Raw genomic sequence first — 20,516 nt, 5'->3', positions numbered from 1 at the left:
TGGGAAATATCTAGCTTTGTTACTACTAATTAACTACTGTATGTTCACCAGGTAGTTGCCTTGACTTCACACAGCCTTCGCATGATCAATATCTCATGAGCACCTCGAAGGAGCGTCTCCAAATTTAGCACAAAGAAGGAACTGACCTGCAGTATGTCAGGAGCGCCTCGAGGGTGGTGATTAACCCGAGGACGTCCACAGTGAGACAACACTTGTGGGGGATGCTCCTTCTTCTCTTCAATTGTCATAGTAGTGACTTTGTTTAGGCCTCTGATGAATGATTTTTAATAGGTTGGACGACGTGTTCAGCGGCAGCTAAAGAGCTAGTGTTAGAGGCTGTAATTGTTGAAGAGCATTCTAACCTGAGATTTAGGCATCGAGGCCTCACACTCTGTCAAATGAGATGCTTCTGAATATCTGATTATCTCCCCCGAGCTCCTTCTACACAAACACACATTAGCTATAATTTAATCAGGCTGAAAAAGTGTCTGGGCTGCGGGTGGTTCTGATAAGGACGCGGTCGGCTCTGCTGAGAGCTCGCTGCATAGATTCAGGAGGTCTCCCGACAGGCGCTTCTTTTGTTGGTGGTGAATGAGGGCTGATAAGCAGGGCACCAAAAACAAAATCACCCGTGGCGAATGAGGGTGTGTGTGTGTGTGTGTGGGGACAGTGGAGCAAGACAAAGATTGTTAAATTTAACTGCCAAAGGCATAAAGCCACACTCCAGCTCTGATTGATTTCCTCCCCAAAGTCGATGATGTTCTGCTGGTAACACCTTGTAAAGAGACTGCCTCTGTCTCTCACTCACTTTATCGCTGTGTCTTTGTGTCCACTTCATATTTACAAGTGCTTTTAAAATGAGGATATCGAACACCGGAGTCTAGTTTTGCACTAAACAAAGGAGTGAATACACGTCTTCCATGTTGAACTTTATCACACACTGTGCTGGCTTACAGCTTCATATGAGCACTGCTTTGAGTGTTTGAAGGTTGTTAGTGTTAGCTTAGCATTCCAGATGTTTGTGCAGTATTTCCTTGATATCCTGGCTGCACTCTTAATTCTAATTTCTGAACACCTTTTTCCAAAACTCATCCACTGCTACATCAGGTGACGACACGTGATTATTCTGCTGTGCTTTAAGCTCGGACACCATTCTTTCAGAGAGGTGTTTTATTAACGGCGCAGAGCTTGGCTCGGCTGTGTCCCTCTCACACACTTCCTTGACAGCCAATAATCAGTGCTGAGAGGTGACCATGACAACGTCAACACACAGTTTCTGGCTTTAAACTGTGAAACTGTGATGAAAGACCCAATCACAGCCCCCCCAACTCCACTCCAGTCCATCCACATGTCTGGTTGTGATTACTGCATTTGATGCTCAACATCAAGTCAGGCCGACTAACACTAGTGTTTTTATTTTCCTTATTCCACAGCTGACAAGATGTCACAACAAGATTAACGCCCTCTCTCCACCACATGTTGTCATAAACAACTTCATGTTTCTAGCTTGCTGCTGAGTTCTTAGTTGCGCCCGGTGTACTGTACCATCTTCACAAATTACAGTGTTATTAAAGATATTTGACATAAACACATAAAGAGGTGTTCGCTGAAGCTGTGTGTTCTTCTGTGTGTGTGTGCAGGGAGAATGAGGTCCTGAAGGTCCAGTTGAAGAAGTATGTGGGAGCAGTACAAATGCTGAAGAGGGAGGGAAGCCAGGGCAATGATGGTAAGACACACACACACACTCTGTGCATCATTATGACCTGAAATTAGATTTCATATCTGTGTCCCAGTCCATCTATTTCACTCTCCAACAGAAACACTCATGGATGCAAACACAGTAAAATAAGGTCATCAGTTTTTCCGCCTCATCCCACTTCGCTTCTGAAACATTTTTCTGGGGCTGTAGTGACTAACCTCCATCTTTACGGTATGAAGCCACGTTGAACAGAGCAAGCCTGCGTCCCCTCTGTCCATCTGTCTCACTTTGACTTTCTCCTTCATGTTAGTTTTGGAGAAGATTTGATAACTTTGTTTCCTCCCACTGCCAGGGGATGCAGGCGGGGCCACTCCTAATAGTAACTGACATTAAGTCATTAAAAAAAATCACGTTGCTTTAAAAATAGATGTCCAAAACCAAAATGGCCTTTTTTTAAACCCCCCAAACTCATTTCCCCGGAGGTTAACGGGTGAGACGTACGCACACACACAGAAACTCTTGTTCTCCCTTGTTCATTTTGCGTCCCCCCCCCCTCAACCCTCCCTGTTTTTTTAGACATCAGTTGGCAGAGCAGAAAGCAGGCCTCTCGCAGCAGGAAGACGGGAAGGCCGCCAGTCGAGTGGGCTCAGGCCAGGAAATAGTTCCTCGTCACTGGGAGATGCAGGCGTTTGGACAGGCAGACACACACACACACACACAAAAGAAAACGGGAGCAGATGCCTTTTTCTTAGCTGGCAGAGCTGCTTTTCTACAGACAGTCTGGTGTGGCTGTTCTAGAAAGTGGCTCTGAAGTTTGCATAGTTTATTTGTTGGGTGTGTTTAGGCTGTGCTGTTTTTTTGTTCTTTGGGGGATGTCAATTATGTCACACTGGCCTGGAGTGTTAGGGATGAGGAGGAGGAGGAGGGGGGGGTCTTCTTCTTTCAGCACTGAAGTTTTAATAACCTGGGCCTGCTCCTCATAGCCTGGATACACACATATATATTTATATATAATGCTTCTCTGAGCCTTTTGAAAATGTGTCACAGGATGTGCATGTGTGCTTCAAGTGATGCTGAGCAGTAAATTACCCTCTGGAGCATTAGCCAACGACTGAACTGTCTCTAAGGGCGTTTGTGCTCCTCTAATTTACTACTCCCAAACAGTGCAGGCCGTACCTGAAGAGCAGCCAATTCAGCAGTGCTTATTGCACATTAAGATGAGTACAGAGCACCAGGATAATAAAGGAAAGGGTGAGGTGGGGGAGGACTACATAAAAAAAAAAAACTCAGCTTAAGTAATTACTGCATAGCTTCAGTTTTAACGTCCCTCCTGAGATTTTGTTTCTTCTTCTTCTTCAGGACGGGATAAAAATGTTCGCTCTCAAACTTTGTTCACCGTTTCTTTAAATGGTTTCATCTCTTATATTTATACACACAACATTTGCAGTTTTCTTTAAACTCTTCTAGAAATCCGTTTCATCCCTCTCATATGGAAGAAGATGACTTCAAGAGTTTTATTACCCAGCGTAGTTAATAGGCTTATCCTCCAAGCACGCATTTACACAAACAATATGTCTACATCAGACCGCTGCTCTTAATGAGAAAGCGGTCCGTCCCATATCAGCCACAAGAAGGAGGCAGTTCTGCAGCAGAGATGCAGACTATGTGACTTTTGACACACTCATTTAAAACTTTACAATCCTCTAAAGACACAGATGAGTACATAAATAATACATTTCTTAGCAGCAGATCTATAAGTAGTGGAGTAGTGGAGTCATGGGGAGGGGTAGTATCGCAAAAACAAGAAAATCCTGCATTTGGAGGTGCAGAGGGTGCACAGTGTATCACCCTCCAGGTTGTGTTTTATCAGTCTGCCCTGAAATTGGATTTGAAATGTATTGTGCTGTTGGAGTGATATTTCCTGTAACCTACAGGACACAGACTGGTTTACATGATTATTAGGCAGCTATGTGCATTTCCCCCAAATTTCCCTTAAGCCCTGCATATGTTCTGCAGCTTTTAAATCAGGATATCGCTCTGCATCATCTGGTGTCATGATCTTTATCTGTATACTGGCAATATAAATATATATATCTATATATATATATATCTATAGACAACACCTCCCTCTGAGATCAGAACACACTGTCTTGTAATCATATCCATATTGGATTTATTCAGACAAGATTTTACTGCACATGGTACAAGTTGTATTATATATGACTTTAGTCTCCACTTGCCAGGATTTGACTTGAATGTACATTAATGTTTAGAATTTATTAGGTTTTATTTTATATTTTTTATTTTTTATTTTTTACGCTCACTACTTTACCTTATTAGTATTTCTGTCTTTTTTGAGTATCCATGGAGCACCTGGAACGAAAACAATTTCCCCCCGGGGATCAATAAAGTATTTCTGATTCTGATTCTGATTCTGATATATATATATATATATATATATATATATATATATATATAGATATATACAGTTTGTAAACCTGAATTTAGTCCCCCAAAAATCTTGACCTAGCTAGAATAAACTGTAATTCTTGTGTTTGTATTATGGCATGAAGCATGCCGGTTGTATCAAAATATCAAAATGATCAATGACTCGACTTCAGGCCCGGTGTAACCTGACACAGAAAGTCAATTTCAAGCACAGACACATTCTGTGTTGTTTATTCAGAGAATCATTTATTTACAACAGAGAAAATGTGCTCAATGATTTTTTTTCCAAAGAACAGACAAAAGTGTTCCTGAAAAGAAGTTGGAAATCAATATCTGTTGGAAGCCTGTTGTGTTAGAGGAAGTTTAAAAACTCCAAAGTGATGGCTGCTGTGGTCTGTTTCTTGAACCTTAGGAACATGAAAATGATATAAAAAGATACAAATGCCAGGAAGTATTTGACTTGTATTGGAACACATGTAGCAGAAACAGAGAAGGTGTAATTAACAGCACTAATGAAGTATGTAAGTAAGTAAGACCTCTTTAATGTTGCTTTTGTCTTGTTTGTCTTTAACAGCTCCTGTGGGAAATATCTAGCTTTGTTACTACTAATTAACTACTGTATGTTCACCAGGTAGTTGCCTTGACTTCACACAGCCTTCGCATGATCAATATCTCATGAGCACCTCGAAGGAGCGTCTCCAAATTTAGCACAAAGAAGGAACTGACCTGCAGTATGTCAGGAGCGCCTCGAGGGTGGTGATTAACCCGAGGACGTCCACAGTGAGACAACACTTGTGGGGGATGCTCCTTCTTCTCTTCAATTGTCATAGTAGTGACTTTGTTTAGGCCTCTGATGAATGATTTTTAATAGGTTGGACGACGTGTTCAGCGGCAGCTAAAGAGCTAGTGTTAGAGGCTGTAATTGTTGAAGAGCATTCTAACCTGAGATTTAGGCATCGAGGCCTCACACTCTGTCAAATGAGATGCTTCTGAATATCTGATTATCTCCCCCGAGCTCCTTCTACACAAACACACATTAGCTATAATTTAATCAGGCTGAAAAAGTGTCTGGGCTGCGGGTGGTTCTGATAAGGACGCGGTCGGCTCTGCTGAGAGCTCGCTGCATAGATTCAGGAGGTCTCCCGACAGGCGCTTCTTTTGTTGGTGGTGAATGAGGGCTGATAAGCAGGGCACCAAAAACAAAATCACCCGTGGCGAATGAGGGTGTGTGTGTGTGTGTGTGGGGACAGTGGAGCAAGACAAAGATTGTTAAATTTAACTGCCAAAGGCATAAAGCCACACTCCAGCTCTGATTGATTTCCTCCCCAAAGTCGATGATGTTCTGCTGGTAACACCTTGTAAAGAGACTGCCTCTGTCTCTCACTCACTTTATCGCTGTGTCTTTGTGTCCACTTCATATTTACAAGTGCTTTTAAAATGAGGATATCGAACACCGGAGTCTAGTTTTGCACTAAACAAAGGAGTGAATACACGTCTTCCATGTTGAACTTTATCACACACTGTGCTGGCTTACAGCTTCATATGAGCACTGCTTTGAGTGTTTGAAGGTTGTTAGTGTTAGCTTAGCATTCCAGATGTTTGTGCAGTATTTCCTTGATATCCTGGCTGCACTCTTAATTCTAATTTCTGAACACCTTTTTCCAAAACTCATCCACTGCTACATCAGGTGACGACACGTGATTATTCTGCTGTGCTTTAAGCTCGGACACCATTCTTTCAGAGAGGTGTTTTATTAACGGCGCAGAGCTTGGCTCGGCTGTGTCCCTCTCACACACTTCCTTGACAGCCAATAATCAGTGCTGAGAGGTGACCATGACAACGTCAACACACAGTTTCTGGCTTTAAACTGTGAAACTGTGATGAAAGACCCAATCACAGCCCCCCCAACTCCACTCCAGTCCATCCACATGTCTGGTTGTGATTACTGCATTTGATGCTCAACATCAAGTCAGGCCGACTAACACTAGTGTTTTTATTTTCCTTATTCCACAGCTGACAAGATGTCACAACAAGATTAACGCCCTCTCTCCACCACATGTTGTCATAAACAACTTCATGTTTCTAGCTTGCTGCTGAGTTCTTAGTTGCGCCCGGTGTACTGTACCATCTTCACAAATTACAGTGTTATTAAAGATATTTGACATAAACACATAAAGAGGTGTTCGCTGAAGCTGTGTGTTCTTCTGTGTGTGTGTGCAGGGAGAATGAGGTCCTGAAGGTCCAGTTGAAGAAGTATGTGGGAGCAGTACAAATGCTGAAGAGGGAGGGAAGCCAGGGCAATGATGGTAAGACACACACACACACTCTGTGCATCATTATGACCTGAAATTAGATTTCATATCTGTGTCCCAGTCCATCTATTTCACTCTCCAACAGAAACACTCATGGATGCAAACACAGTAAAATAAGGTCATCAGTTTTTCCGCCTCATCCCACTTCGCTTCTGAAACATTTTTCTGGGGCTGTAGTGACTAACCTCCATCTTTACGGTATGAAGCCACGTTGAACAGAGCAAGCCTGCGTCCCCTCTGTCCATCTGTCTCACTTTGACTTTCTCCTTCATGTTAGTTTTGGAGAAGATTTGATAACTTTGTTTCCTCCCACTGCCAGGGGATGCAGGCGGGGCCGCGTGTAAAAAAAAAAAAAAAAAAAAAAATGGCAAGATAAACACCTGCTGTATCAGAGGAGAATAAAATGACCATGGCAGATTATAGAAGGACACATAATGGTTAATTGCATTCTGCGGGACAGCAGGGAGAGTGGTTATCTTTGAAGCCTGTAGTGTTTGTGAGACAGAATGATTGTGATTGTGTTTCAGACTATAAATGAAACAGAAACAGGGACTTTATTTGTCTTATGCGTCCGAAATGCAGTCTGTGATTGAAAAACTGGATTTATTGTGGTGTAAAGGAAGGTGGAGGAAAGATGAAGGTGATGGCTGGGTGTGTGACTGAGAGTCAGGAAGGCTAGGAGTTCTGGAGTCGTAAGGAGAAGCCAAGGGCGTGAGCTGCAGGCAGACAGGATGAGGCGAAGTGTGAAGGGGAACAAAGAGATCTCCCATCTCAATGCCAAGATTGACAAAGCAGCATAATAGTAATGAACTGGAATTTCATGTATTTAAAGTCTGTTTTCCTTCAAGACACACATCAGAAGCAGGATCACCCACTGATTTTTATGATACCTGTTAGGAAAAATATGCTGCATTCAAAAGAGTTCACCTGTCAGATAATGTTGTCAGGAGTGTTGACAACCTCCACTAGTTAGGGCCTGTGAAAGTTCAGCCTACAACAGTGTCATGTTTAAAACATCACAGCGGCTTCACATTTCATCTCTCTGGTTCCTGGCAATTACTGTGTTCAGACTGTCAAACACGGCCGCCCGGCCCGCTGACACCAGAGAGCACGGCGGGGAGGAACAGTGGGGACTGGAGATGATTGCAAAGCGAAATGGTGATTTGCTCACCGATGGAAAACATGCAGGTGTTATCAGGAAATAGCCACCACCCCGTCCACCTCTTCTGCTGTTTCTCTTGAGTTTGTAGCTTCCTCTTGTTTGTTTTTTTTTTGCTGTCACTCATTGTCTTACTTGCTCGTGTTGACTTTTCATTTTTTCGTCATTTGCACCCTCTCCCTCTCGTCTTTCTCTCTCCTTCCTTCCATGCTCCCCTCATCCCGACAGGCATAGTAATTCCCTCTCCACAGCAGCGTCTAAATGATTTCATCCTCCCTCGCCTCTGTCTTCTCTTGCTAATGATGTGCCTCGTTCCATCATACTTTGATGTTGACTACCAGACTCTGCTGTTGTGTGTGTGTGTTTGTGTTTGGAGTGTAGAAGAAGAAGAAGGAATAATGTGTGAGCAGTTTAGGGTGAGCAAAAATTGCGGGGGGGAGGGTGAATTGATACACAAGCACCCCTTTTTCATGTGCTGTCAGCATGCCTCCTCGCGATCAGTGCGCTGCCTTTTTGAAAGCCCTCCTGTCTAATGATAGCGCCGCAGACGTGATCTCTCGAGCGCTCCTCAGGCGCTGTCAGACCCACTGACACCCCACAAAAGACAGTTTTTACTTTCCTTCTGTTTCAGAGGAGGGATAATTATTGTTTCTGTGTGTGATGCCGTCTACCCCTGTTTGTTTGGGGGATATCCCCTCACTGCTTACACTTGCATATGAGGGAACAGTGTGTTGCTGTGTGTTCGTTAATACGGCTGCAGTTCATAATACATGCATGAATCCAATTTGAAAATCTGCATGCTCTGTTGAGGTGGAAGACGGAATGTACACATACTTTGCATGTCACATTAGCATAGCTTCAGATGTGAAAAGGTGTGTGTGTGTGTGTCTGTGTTGATTTGTACGTGTGTATGTCATTAAGAGAAGCCATTAGCTGAACCCCAGAGGACTTGTAGCGTAACAGTGACAGTCATGTTTACTGTAAAGCAGAGTTAGATGAAGAGGAATCTCCTGGGAGAGACGAGGAGCGGAATTATCAGACACACAAACCCAGTTTTACACAGTACTTCAGGATCTGTGAAACAGTTTGCAAACATCATAAGTTTGTAAGTCACCCCGGGGGGGTTGTGTGGGTTCAGCTGCAAGATACAGAGATGATAACAACATATCTGCATCCAGGGTTCGTCTTGTCTCTCGTCCGGATGATGATCGGTCAGTCAGTGCAATCTGACATCGATGATACAGGCTAGTTTTTGTGGTAAGACCTTTGTTATGTGAAACAGGCAAAAATACATTCCCGCTCTCTGATGCTGTATGTTTACACCCAGTTTCATCATCTTGGCTCTCGGCTGCCTTTTTCTCTGTTTTTTGGACCTGATGCACGGCAGGCCTACCTGAACCCAGTGAAGGGAAAGTGGCTGTAGCTCAGGCTGGTAAACAGATTATAATTATGGACCAGAGCATGCTTGGATCACATATTGATACCCAGATAAAGGCAGTACAGCCCAGCTTCTCCAGTAGGGGTTTGGAGTAGAGCTGCTGCTCCTCAGCATTGAGAGGAGTCTGGGCTTCTGGTTTGGATGCCCATTTGGGTGGAGACCCAGGACGCGTTGGAGGGATTATATCTCTCAGCTGGTCAGGGAAAACTTTGGTATCCTTCATATGAGCTGGTGGAGGAGTTCTTTGTTTTCCTTCCAAGGCTGCTACCCCTGTGACCTGTTCCTGGATGGAGTGGACTTCATGTCTGTGATGCATTTTTCTCATGGTACTGCAGGTGTTGGTTGGTTGCATTTGCACTGGAGTTACTTGATGCATGTTCAGAAAAGCAGCCCCTTTATTTTTTGATTAAAAAATCTTGTTGGAACTCCTAGAACTCCAGTTTGATTCTTTAAAAAAAATCAGAAAAATCCTCTTTTTACTTCTTTTTGTCCAGCCTGGTTAAAGTTGGTGTGGTAAAGTGAAGGATTTTTAGGAATTTAACCAGCAACATTCTTCTTTAAACATTTGTGTGGCACCAGCATACTGACATGAGCCAAAAAAAATGCCTTTCACAGTTACCAGACTTGTGAAAAATTGCAAAATGAAATACTGTAGTAGTTCACTGGAAGAATAAAGACTTCTAGTGGAGGCGTTTGAATGGTGAGAGCGGTCATGGTGTGAGAATATTACAGGTTGAGGACAGCATGACCTGTGATAGAGTGCTGTTGTCCGATGGCTCAAAGATAGAGGGTCAAGGTGGGAAATAAGAGCACAGACGGGGATTAGAAAACATTAGTTTTATCCAGAGAGTGTGCTGTCTGGAAGCTCTTTGTCTCTGAGGTGATAATATTTCACAGTGTTTCAATCTCCCAGGTGGATGTTTAATGGCTGGCTGGTTGGCTAACTGGTGCTTGAGTGAGTACTTTCACCTGAGGGAATGGTCACTGAATGTGCGGAGGAAACTGGATTCACTTCTTGCCTCTAAGATGGCTGATTGCTGCACGCTTGCAGCTGGAAATGGCCTACAGTGCTGTATATTAAAAAAAGATTGGCCTGCCAGTGGTGGATAGGGATCAGTAGTTATTAACCTGTTAAGTGCTGGCTGGGCACACTGAGGACAGAAGAGGTAATCGCTGGAGGGTCAGAGGGCACTAAGCAAAGTGAGATGGATTTCTCTTTTTCCTGTTGAAGCTCTATGATGTTTTTATTTCCGCTCTCTTTTATCTACACAGTCTATTTGTTCTTTTCATTAACAGCTTTTTTGGCAGAAATAACGTTTTTTTGTGTGTCTCAACCATCACCACACCCTCTTTTTTTCCTCTCCCACCTGTGTTCCTTCTCGCAGAATTAGACATGAACAGCTCCAATCCATTCTGCGCTTTTCCCCGTCTTTGCGTACGTGTTTAATTCGTCCATAAATAAACCTGCCGCAGACAGCAGCTTATTCATCTCCAATAAGGAAATGGATTACATGGCCGTTTAAAACCCAATAAGCTTTCCCTTGCTGTGCTTTGGTCTCTCCTGCTTCCTCTGACAGCCTGTGGCCTAATGAGTGAATGAGAGGCATTTGTCACCACTGTCTGCCCTAATAGGAGTGTGTAACTTATTCATTACACACACACAGAGATGCATTTACTGTCCCTCTGCGTGCTCCACTTTGCCCTTGTAGGGCCTCGGGGAGGTCAGGCATCCTGCTATGAGCTGCCAGCTGTGTGTTTGTGTGCCTGCGTCGTTTGTTTTTTTGTTGTTTTTGTTGATTAAAAACTTGTGATGTGTGTTTACTGACCTGTTAATATTGAGGTGGGTTTCTGTTAACTAATGAGTGCGTTTATGTGAGAAAAGCAGGTCACAGTGACAAGAGGGGAGTCATAATTAACAAATGTGTGTAGGTATGTGTTTTTATTATCAGGGAAAATGTGCATATGTGTGCACCTTTACACACTGTATTTGTGTTAATTGTCTTTTCGAGTCCCTTCGCGGTATGTGTGTGTGTGTGTAGATGTGTGTCGGAAGCCTAAATTAAACTGTGCATTAGCGGCTGTAGGTGGGTATGAAACTACTGTAAATGGCGTGTTAGTGGTTTATGTTATAAAGTTATTTACATCCCAGTAGGGACGACTGTAAAAGAGCAAATGATGAGTCACTCTCTGTGTGAATTGAGCCGAGTCGAACCCCCACACTGTTCCGCCTCAGATCATGACAAGAGAATGTGCTCGCATTGTTCAGCCCTTCAGGTCTTAATCCAACAGATTGGGCATGTTTACCAGCTCAAAGGTGTGAGGGACTTTCATTTATTCAGCAGAGGGTGGTCTGTTTGTGTGCCACAATTAATTTAACAGACACTATTTATTTACCTGGCACCAGAGAGGTGACATTGCATATTGTTAGTCACAGGTGGGGCCAGGTGGTCAACGCTGGAGTGTGTTATATTATATGTGCGTGGATTTATGCGTTATCTCGCAGGCGATTCCATGTGGGCGCAGCAGGGGTATGTGACAGATTTCATCACCTGGACGGATCAGTGTTAATGAACATTTTAATCATCTCAACGAATGCCAGAGCCTGCTGGGTGTCATCGTCCGCCTTTCCAGGAGATAAATATGGCAGAGCAGGGCTGAGGAGGGAAAGCACTCTGACGGGGTGTGGATTCCCGTCTGATGCACTCGTTGGCTCTCCGGCCGGCAGCTGAATCTTTGTGTTCACTTTGTTGCAGTATTTAATAACACAAATATTTCCTTGTAAGGGTGTCTTCACTGCGAGCTGTTAAGATAAATAATTATAAATCTTATTTATACCATGCCAGTAAATCATGTTTTTGTAATCATGACACCATTTCATTAGAGTTTTTTTAAATAACTCATTAGATTAGAGTGAAATTAACATTTTTTTACTGGCTCTTACAATCTGATGTGACAATATTTAATATAAATCTGGCTCTAGCATTTGTTTATTTAATGTTAAAGGAGATGAAGAGCTGCCGTCAGGCAGGAAAGGATGAGCTACGCCTTCATCTATAAGTGTCAGTGGCTGTTTGCATGTCCCCGTCGTTGTATCAATAATTCTCTGTGCTGAAAGATCCTTTAAATGTTTCCTAAAATAGTGCATCTATGTGAAAGCTAAGATCCTTTTACATGTTTCAATTATCAAATCATCTTCAGAGAGGATCAGGGACGAGCTTACGGAGCTTCAGAGGGATTTTCAAGCTGAGGCATTGTGTGCAACGTTTGAGCGAACTCAATTTAGGCAGGACAGTTCTAATATTTGTGCTGGTTGAATCCTCCTGAAGCTTTGTAATGGGGTGAGGTATCCATCTGTGAGACTGGATTAAGTAAAGACAGAGCGGCAATGAGTCTGAGGAGAGAGGAGACATTGAGCGGGAAGCCTTCAGGTGCATCTGGAAATTCACCTCCTCTTGCCTCGGGGTGTTTTTGAATTCATACACACATATACGTACATACACCTCCAGACCATTACTGCTGCCCTTTAAATACATGTGTGTGTGAGACCCAGCGTACACAAGCTTCTCTTTTCTTCCTCCTCCTCTTCCTCCTGTCTGTCTGTCTGTCTCAGGGGTGATTACATCTGGTCCCAGCTCCCACCTTGTGCAGGACCTGGTGCTGTAGTAGCAGAGGCCAGAGTAGCCAGTCATTTACTGCATGGCTGCCCGCGCTGATGATAACACAGCACAGACTTGAGTGTGCAGCCCCGGCGGTGTGTGGGCTAAGTGGCGCGGGCAGATGTTGACTACAGAGGGCTGACATAATGTCCGCTTGTTATGCCGGCTGTTGTTTTAGTCGGACACATGTTTCGTCTGGACTGAGACAGTCGGGCTTGTGCATCACAACAGTACAGGAGGGGGAGCCTGTGTTTTAAAAAGCAGCTGCGTGCCAGGTATACCTGCGGCCGTCACACCTTCAACAAAAGTTTTAGGCAGTAGACCAATGCTTGCAGGCGTGTTTTGTGATGTCACCACCGCCTCAATTTGGGTGAGAGGGAGATTAATAAAAGATGATTAGTGCCCTTCGGCAGTCGTGTGGTGTCCCACACACGGAGCTGATAATGAAACTGTTGGAGCATCTGTCCCTGGTGTCCTTTCACCTGTTGTCTTTTTTTCTGTAGTGGTTGTAAACATCTTGGAGATGGTGCTCATACTTAATTCAAGGCACAACTAATATTGGATCTTTATGATGTAATTTTGTTGCTTAAAATTGTTTGTTTGCACCCTGAGGGTGAATTTTAAATTACAGCAGGTGTTGTGTAATTTCCAGCAGTAGGTTGAATAAATTAGTGCGAACGTGCTATAAAATGTTACTTTATAGGCACCTGACGTTGGTCTATTCCCTCTTATGTTTTTTATTTAAATTTTTGTTTTGCACAGCCTGTTAGCAGGTGGAAAATATCAAGACCAGCTAACCGATCTCTTAGATACACATTTGCTGTTCCCCTCCCCTGCTCACTGAGGGCTGCGCGGCTCTGATTAATAACCACAGAGCCGCTGTACAGTGTGATCAATTATTCACTGTCTGCTTGACAGATCGCAACACATCTTATCTCCTGATCAATTTAATTACTGGGCTGTCAAAACAATTGGTTCACTTATTAAATGTATGACTTTTGCTGTGCGATGTAGTACATCTGCTTCTTTTCCCTCAAGGCCAGTGTTCAAGTGTAACATTTTTTTCAGTCTGAAATTCATAATTATGATTAAAAAAAAAATGTGAAAGCACAAGTGTGGTGGTGGATTAATTAGAAAAACTAGTCTGTAAAATGGAAAAGCACACAAAATGTGTCTAAAAGCTTTTTTATTTTTGTCTGTCTCACCAAAGTAATTTATTTTTGTGTAATTGTTATAATAAATTCATTGCTGTGGTGCTGGAAGCAAAGTCAGGGGATTGACAAAGGCATTAAAATTCAACCTCTAGGGAAAAATGGAGGTCTGTTATCTAAGTGAAAAGCTGAAGAGAATATGGAAAAATAATAGTGATATAACCAGGAAGTGTCATAAACTGCTGCTCCACCAGATTACAACAAAGAAAATATCAAAGTTCACTGAATGCACTTAGATTTTGGGATGGTTTATAGTTTCTCAGAGTCGGTTCCTGTTACCTTCTCTCCTTCTGTGAGTCTTTATTCTCCTTTGTTTACATTAACGTAACTTTGACTTGGTTTAAAGGCCATTTTTTTGCTTCATCCAAATATTAGCTGACATATGTTGCCTCCCACAGCTGAGTAACAAACCCCCTTCTGTCCAATAACATTTGCAACACCTTGAAAAACCGTATTTCTGTGTATGCTGGAAGCCTCTGTCAAAATCTCTGAGTGGGACACTAATGCACTTGCTCCGTGATCTTTGGCATTATAACATATTTTGCCTGCTTTTAAGCTCATTTAAATGCAGCAGGAGAGCTTCAAACTCAAACATTGACCTCAAATTTGAATAGAATTAGTCAGCGTAGCCACAGGAACAAGCCTAATATCTTAATAATCTAACTGGTTTTTATCCAGAGTAATTTACAGCGAGTACAAAAAGGGACGAGCTTCTCTTCTTTGATCAGTACCAGCAGACAGGCGGAGGACCGTAAAGGTCAGTGCTACAATGCCAAAACAAATTACCACAACCTGCGCAGGTGCATGTAGGAAGGTAAATGTTCCACCACACGGAGAAAGTCTTTCCAGTTCATTACCAGCATTCCCAGTAAGAATAATTGAGTTTGAAGTGCCTCTCCACACACACAAAAGGACCATTCCTATTGTCTACTTTCAAATTGAGTCTCCAAACATGTGGGAGTAATCTGTTTGGAGTGATATGTCTCGGCTTGATTATGAGTTTTATTTTTCTTTTTTGGCGCGCTGCTGGGATTTGGATATGAATATATCGAGTCTTATACAGATAACTATCCACGCTTGTTTGGAGCCTTTTCATTTGAAACCCCACAGAGCCTTTGAGAAGCCGCAGCAACTCTCTGCTGAATAAGTGCCACCAGCAAACCAGCAAATCTCTATCTCTTTATCACCGCCTCATAGCACATTTCACCCCCCCAACCCCCCATCTACACACTCAAACACCGGTTGTGTTGCCGTTCCTCGTTCCTGTGTGTGTGTGTGTGTGTTTGTGTAGTGTCTGAGTGTTTAACTTGTTAATGTGCTATGTGATAACAGCCCAGCTCTATAAACAACTTAATCCTGCTTTTTATGTGCTTTAGAGCACTGCTCTCTGCTCTTTCAAAGACCAGGAGGCTTAAGAGGAGAGGTGCAGGTGAGCTTGGAGAGACAGGCGGTAACAGATGTGTGTGTGTGTGTGTGTGTGTGTGTGTGTGTGTGAAAAAGGGTTTGATGAGCACAGAAAGTAGCAGCAAAGTCCTTGTAGGAGAAGTTTCAACTTTGGCAACTTCATGACGTAAAGTCGAGCTGACATTACAGTCGTTTATCGCTGAGAATTCATGCGTTCTGTGTTTGTTAGTGTGCTGTGAGGGTACATGTCCGGGTTAGAGAACTGCTCATTGAGGGCAGTTTAATGCTGTCAGAGAGCTGAGGGTCAGTGTGAGGGTGTCACCTTGAATATGGGCAAAGAACTGAGGTGGTAATGAAGACGAAGCAAACAGCTAGCAATCTGAGATAGAGCTCAGCTGTCACTCATCCTTCATTATCTATACCTTTAAGCGTAATTCCATTAAAAGACTGAGATGTACAGGCGCAGCATCCGGATAGCAGGCTGAGGTGCAGCAGCGCCGGTTCAATCCCAGCCTGGGTCTCTCCCCATTGATTCCTGTCAGTCCACTCAACACTGTCAAATAAAGGCTGAGAGAAAGAGTGAGTCATCTCAGCACTACTGTTAGTTCATTCTGTCACTACTTCATACTGGATTATATTGCACTACATATTGTTTCTTTTTATTTATCCACACATACATATTTACTTTTCGTCTGACTGTATATGTAATTATACATCAGTTGTTCTGAGGCTGCTGCTCAGTCATACATCAGTCTATTTCATCGTGGATCTATGGGGAGTGGCTTGACTTTGAAGCCAGCCTCTAGTGGCCATTTGAGGAACTGCAACTTTGTTTACTAATGTTAGAATAGAATAGAATAGAATATACTTTATTAATCCCTTGGGAAGGTCCCTCAGGGAAATTTGGGTACCAGCAGCAATACAACACCGACAGAGCAAGAGTTAAATAGAATAAAATAGAATATAGTACAGTAAAAAATAAAGATAAGAGGAATTATGTACAAACATTGCTCTTGGGGAGGAGCAGCCTGTGACTGTTCAGGCTCCTCTGAGCGCTGATGACTGGCATCGTCCACAATAGCCAGACGTTTTCTTAGTGTTCTCTGCTCTGCCACTGTCACCAGGGAGTCCAGCTTCATGCCGACCACAGAGCCGGCCCGCCTGATAAGTTTGTCCAGCCTGTTAGCACACCTTTTGTTTATGTTACCCCCCCCCCCCCCAGCAGACAACAGCATAAAAAAGTGTACTGGCCACCACAGACTGGTAGAACATCCACAGGAGTTGCATAGGAACAGGAACTGAGAGTGCAAGGACGTAACAACACAGTCTGTGCTGAAGGTGATGCACGTATGACTGGTATGTGAAGTGCAGTTGTGTATTTTGTGGTGTTCTAGGTTCTTAGGTGTGAGTTATCTCACCGCTAGTGATGGATCTTGGATAGTATTTCCCACATATTCACCCAAAAACTCTCTTTTTGACAAAACATGCAGATTTAGAACCATCTGAGAAGAACTTAAAGTTTCACCAGCTCAAAATCTCATGTTGCTAAAAAAGTTACTGAATCAGAAACATTTTTTTTTCGCCTCAAAGAATATTGACATATGTTTCTTAACAGTAGACAGGAGGATACAGGCTAGACAGGGATGAGCAGAGAGGAAGAGCGAGGAGACGAGGAGGGATGCTGCAGGGCTTCTTATCCTTATCACTTCCTAACAACCTCCTCATCGTTCTCCAGAAGGAGGCTCTTTTGTATTGGTCATATACCTGCAGAGAGGATAAGGAGAGGTCTCTGAAGGCCTCAGTCGAACTTCTTCTCATTTTTTTTCCCTCCTCTGGGACAGGACACAGGCTTTACCTGTCTATCCAGCCAGCTGTACCGTATCAGACTCAGAATACCGATGAAGAGGTGGACGGATTTGTCTGCTCTGGAGCAGATTTTGCAGCAACACATAGTAGAGATGATACATTTACAAGCAATTTATGCCCCCCTTTGACACCAACATGAGTCCAGGGTAATCAGACTTTAATTTGTGAGGTGAATAAAATCCAGATGTGGATGCACCCAAGATCTGCTAAAGAGACACGTCCAGGATTCATGTGCTGTGATCAGATCTGAATAAATTCTACTTTTCTTGAGATGAACATAATTTCTGTCTTGGCTTATGTCTGATTGCAATATTAGTTTAGAGCTTTAGAGATGGGGGTTATGGGATTAATTTAATCCACTGTTTGTTTTTAGCTTCACAATTAAATCCATATATTTTTGGGTTTAGTAAAAATGGAATTTCAATTTGCTCAGCAACCTGGCCTTACATCATCTGTGGTAACATATTCATACACATGCAAATGATCCTTTTTCAGTTGCTTTACAGATATAGTGAAGAGAGTGTAGTAATCAAAATATAACATATGCAGACTTTTCTCTTAGGGTTTTCATGGTGCCTTAACCCACAGGGCAATACTGCTGGTTGTTACACTGCAGCAACAATGCCTTTAAATGACACCAGATATTTGTATTTGACTACATTTTGGAGGTATTACCTGACCATCCTGCTGCTAGCCGAGCCGAATTCCTAGATTATAATACCTTAGTGCACTTTTTCATGCAAAAAACCCCATCGAAAATCTAAATTACTGTAACACTGTAAAGCAAAACAGGTAGAGTATTCAGCTAGCTGCTAACATTCTTAGCTTAGCTCATCAGAAGGGGATGTTCTGTCCTCTTCAGATGAATTGTGCCAGTACCTCACCCTGTGCTTTAGCTTTTTTATTGTTTTTAAGCTGTTCAGGCTTAAAAGCTCCATGCGACATGAGATGTTCCAACTTCGGGTTTATTAATGTGAAACGTTGATGGCATTGTACTCCAAATGCTCCCACTAACATTCTGAAAATTACGTGATTTAACCAAGTCCCAAAAATGAACATGTTTCATCACTCAGAATGTGAAATTCATGTCAAGCCCGACACAAAACAGAACTTTCTACAACATAATGGAGATAACTCGCTTGCAGAAACTACACCTAGTAGAGAAAAATGTTTTTTTTTTTCTTCTCCTTCAGAATTTTTTTGGACTTTCTCCCTTGGTGACCAACTCAAAGAAATGCTTTTTTTGTAAAAGTCCTTTGGAGTCTGGATCAAAAGCATTTTCATAGCAGCTCAATCTGTGATTGAAATATTAAATGCTGGCACCAGTCCTCCTGCTTTTGTCACTCGTTCTCTCTTTACATTTTGTTCCTCCATCTCTCATCTTTACTCTCTCACGTTTATTCTCACCTAGCCGCCCGTCTTGTTGCATTAATAATCCACGCTAATGCAGAGTGTATGTGGAGATATAAATAAGAGGCTGTATGTATATTTGAGCAGCTCACAGACTTTTCACCGTTCAGATATAGCGGCGAATGTCGGCCGTGACTCAACTGAATATAATGGAGGTGGGTAGGGAGGGGGGAAAAGATAACACAAAAGTACACTTTAGAGTGTTTTTGCTCCACTCCTCATCCCCTTTATCCACTGTGTGTGTGAAAAGCTTCTGAAGTGCTGTGTTTTTTTTTGTCAGGTTGTGTAAATATGAATATGGGAAAAAAAGTGTCAGGATGTTTTGGGGGAAGCTGTTTACATCAGACTACTTCCTGGAAGTTCACTGCTTAATGATGGCTTTTGCATATGTCAGGGACTAGACAGGTGATCTGCTGTGCTTCTGTGTTGTTGGAAAATCTTCAGCGTAATGCAGGCGGGGGTCATTTTCACTTCACCACAACAGCTCAGACAAGCTCTGCTTCTCCCCCCCATCTGTTTTCTGCGGGGCGGCTCTGCTGATTAGGCTCAACAAAGAAAGAAAGAGCTCGGATGTTTGCAGATACGTTACGCTGATTAAAGGCCATCTAATAAACTTTGACAACTTTTGGTGTCAGAACTTATTAGCTACAGCGCACTGAGCCGGTCTGTGATTATGAAAGAGTCAGAGACACACACACACACACACACACACACACACTGAAGGTGAAGGTGAAAAGTTTACGCAAACAAAATCCACCACGGCACGCTTGTTTTCAAGAGCAATGAGTGAGGAGCAGGTGGTGCTGATTGAAACTGGATGTCACCTCCAGTGATTAGCTATGTCTGAACTTCAGTGTGTAATAGCACCCTCATCTCCTGAGTAATTGGCTCTCATATTGATTAAATAACGTATGCATTTGTTAGCGTTTGTGTAGGAACTTGGGAAGTTGGGAGTCTTCAACTTGTGTCAGTATGCAGTGCTTTAGCGGGAATGGAAAGTGGAGATATTGCTGGAAGCCATTGTGTGATCACGAGTGTTACATTTTTTTCCTTCGACGTGACTCATCTTTGTGCCGTTATTGAGTTGATTTGAAGACCTTTGACACTCTGAGCACACAACATAGTGATACGCTCACACTCCTTCACATTAAGCTCATGGCAGGATTCTCCAAATACTTTACCTATATTACATTGCATTGTGGGTAATCGAGCTATCATGTTTTGAAATTCTAAGTTCACTAAAAACAAAGATGTCTCAGGTTCTGTTGAATCATTTTTATGTGTCGTGAGTCATAAGTCATGCAGCACATGTATTATTGAGGGTTTTTATTCACACACAGTTAAATGGACATGTAGAACTAAACTGGCCTCAGACATGTATGAGTGAAATAAAAAAAATTGAAAAGTGCAGCTTGGTGCTCTGTTGAGTCTGCATGTATTATTTCAGCCCTGCAGTGCAAATCTTAATAACAACGAAGCGGCTCTCCAGATTCAGCACCACGGACAGCGGTTAAGTAAATGTCTTGCAGCAGTGTGAGTCAGATTGAAGGGCCTAAAAAATGCCTCACTGTTACTGTAACCTCATGCATTTTGGGATTGTTGTATGTCTTGGTTGCTTGGTTATGTTTTAGCTGAAGGTTTGGAATTATTTTTCTTTTTGCTGCAGGTCCCTTAGCAGTAGAAAGCTCCACTTCCTGTTTCCTTCCTTGCTGTGTTGTAAGTGGTGAGACTAAAACCTGTGACTGTCCATTACCGGGCCAGTCTCCCTTTGTACTGTGGATCCATCAGCTCACCCTCAGGCCTATATCTTTTACCCATAGATGGCAGTGTGTCCATGAGTCTCCAGCGTTTTGTAATGTGTGTGAGGAGAGGCAGACATACACTGACAGCACTCCATAATGTAGATTTACTGT

The 20,516-nt window shown here is 42.8% G+C and overlaps 1 protein-coding gene across 3 annotated transcripts in view; it reads left to right on the top strand.

Moving 5' to 3' along the window:
• snx29 (sorting nexin 29) overlaps positions 1-20,516 on the top strand; it is a 50,524-nt gene that overhangs the window by 16,370 nt on the left and 13,638 nt on the right. For 2 of the 3 annotated variants that reach the window (XM_028407499.1, XM_028407501.1), the window contains exons 14-15: positions 1,641-1,726; positions 6,368-6,453. In XM_028407499.1, the coding sequence (XP_028263300.1) occupies positions 1,641-1,726; positions 6,368-6,384 (103 nt within the window). In that variant the 3' untranslated portion in view covers positions 6,385-6,453. Of the gene's footprint in view, positions 1-1,640; positions 1,727-2,275; positions 3,784-6,367; positions 6,454-20,516 lie in introns of those variants that run through there. The other variant, XM_028407498.1, reaches the window with a different exon arrangement.

This window comes from Parambassis ranga, chromosome 6 (genome assembly GCF_900634625.1).
Source record: "Parambassis ranga chromosome 6, fParRan2.1, whole genome shotgun sequence".
Taxonomy (NCBI): Eukaryota; Metazoa; Chordata; class Actinopteri; family Ambassidae; genus Parambassis; species Parambassis ranga.
This window is presented reverse-complemented; position numbering and strand designations above follow the sequence as displayed.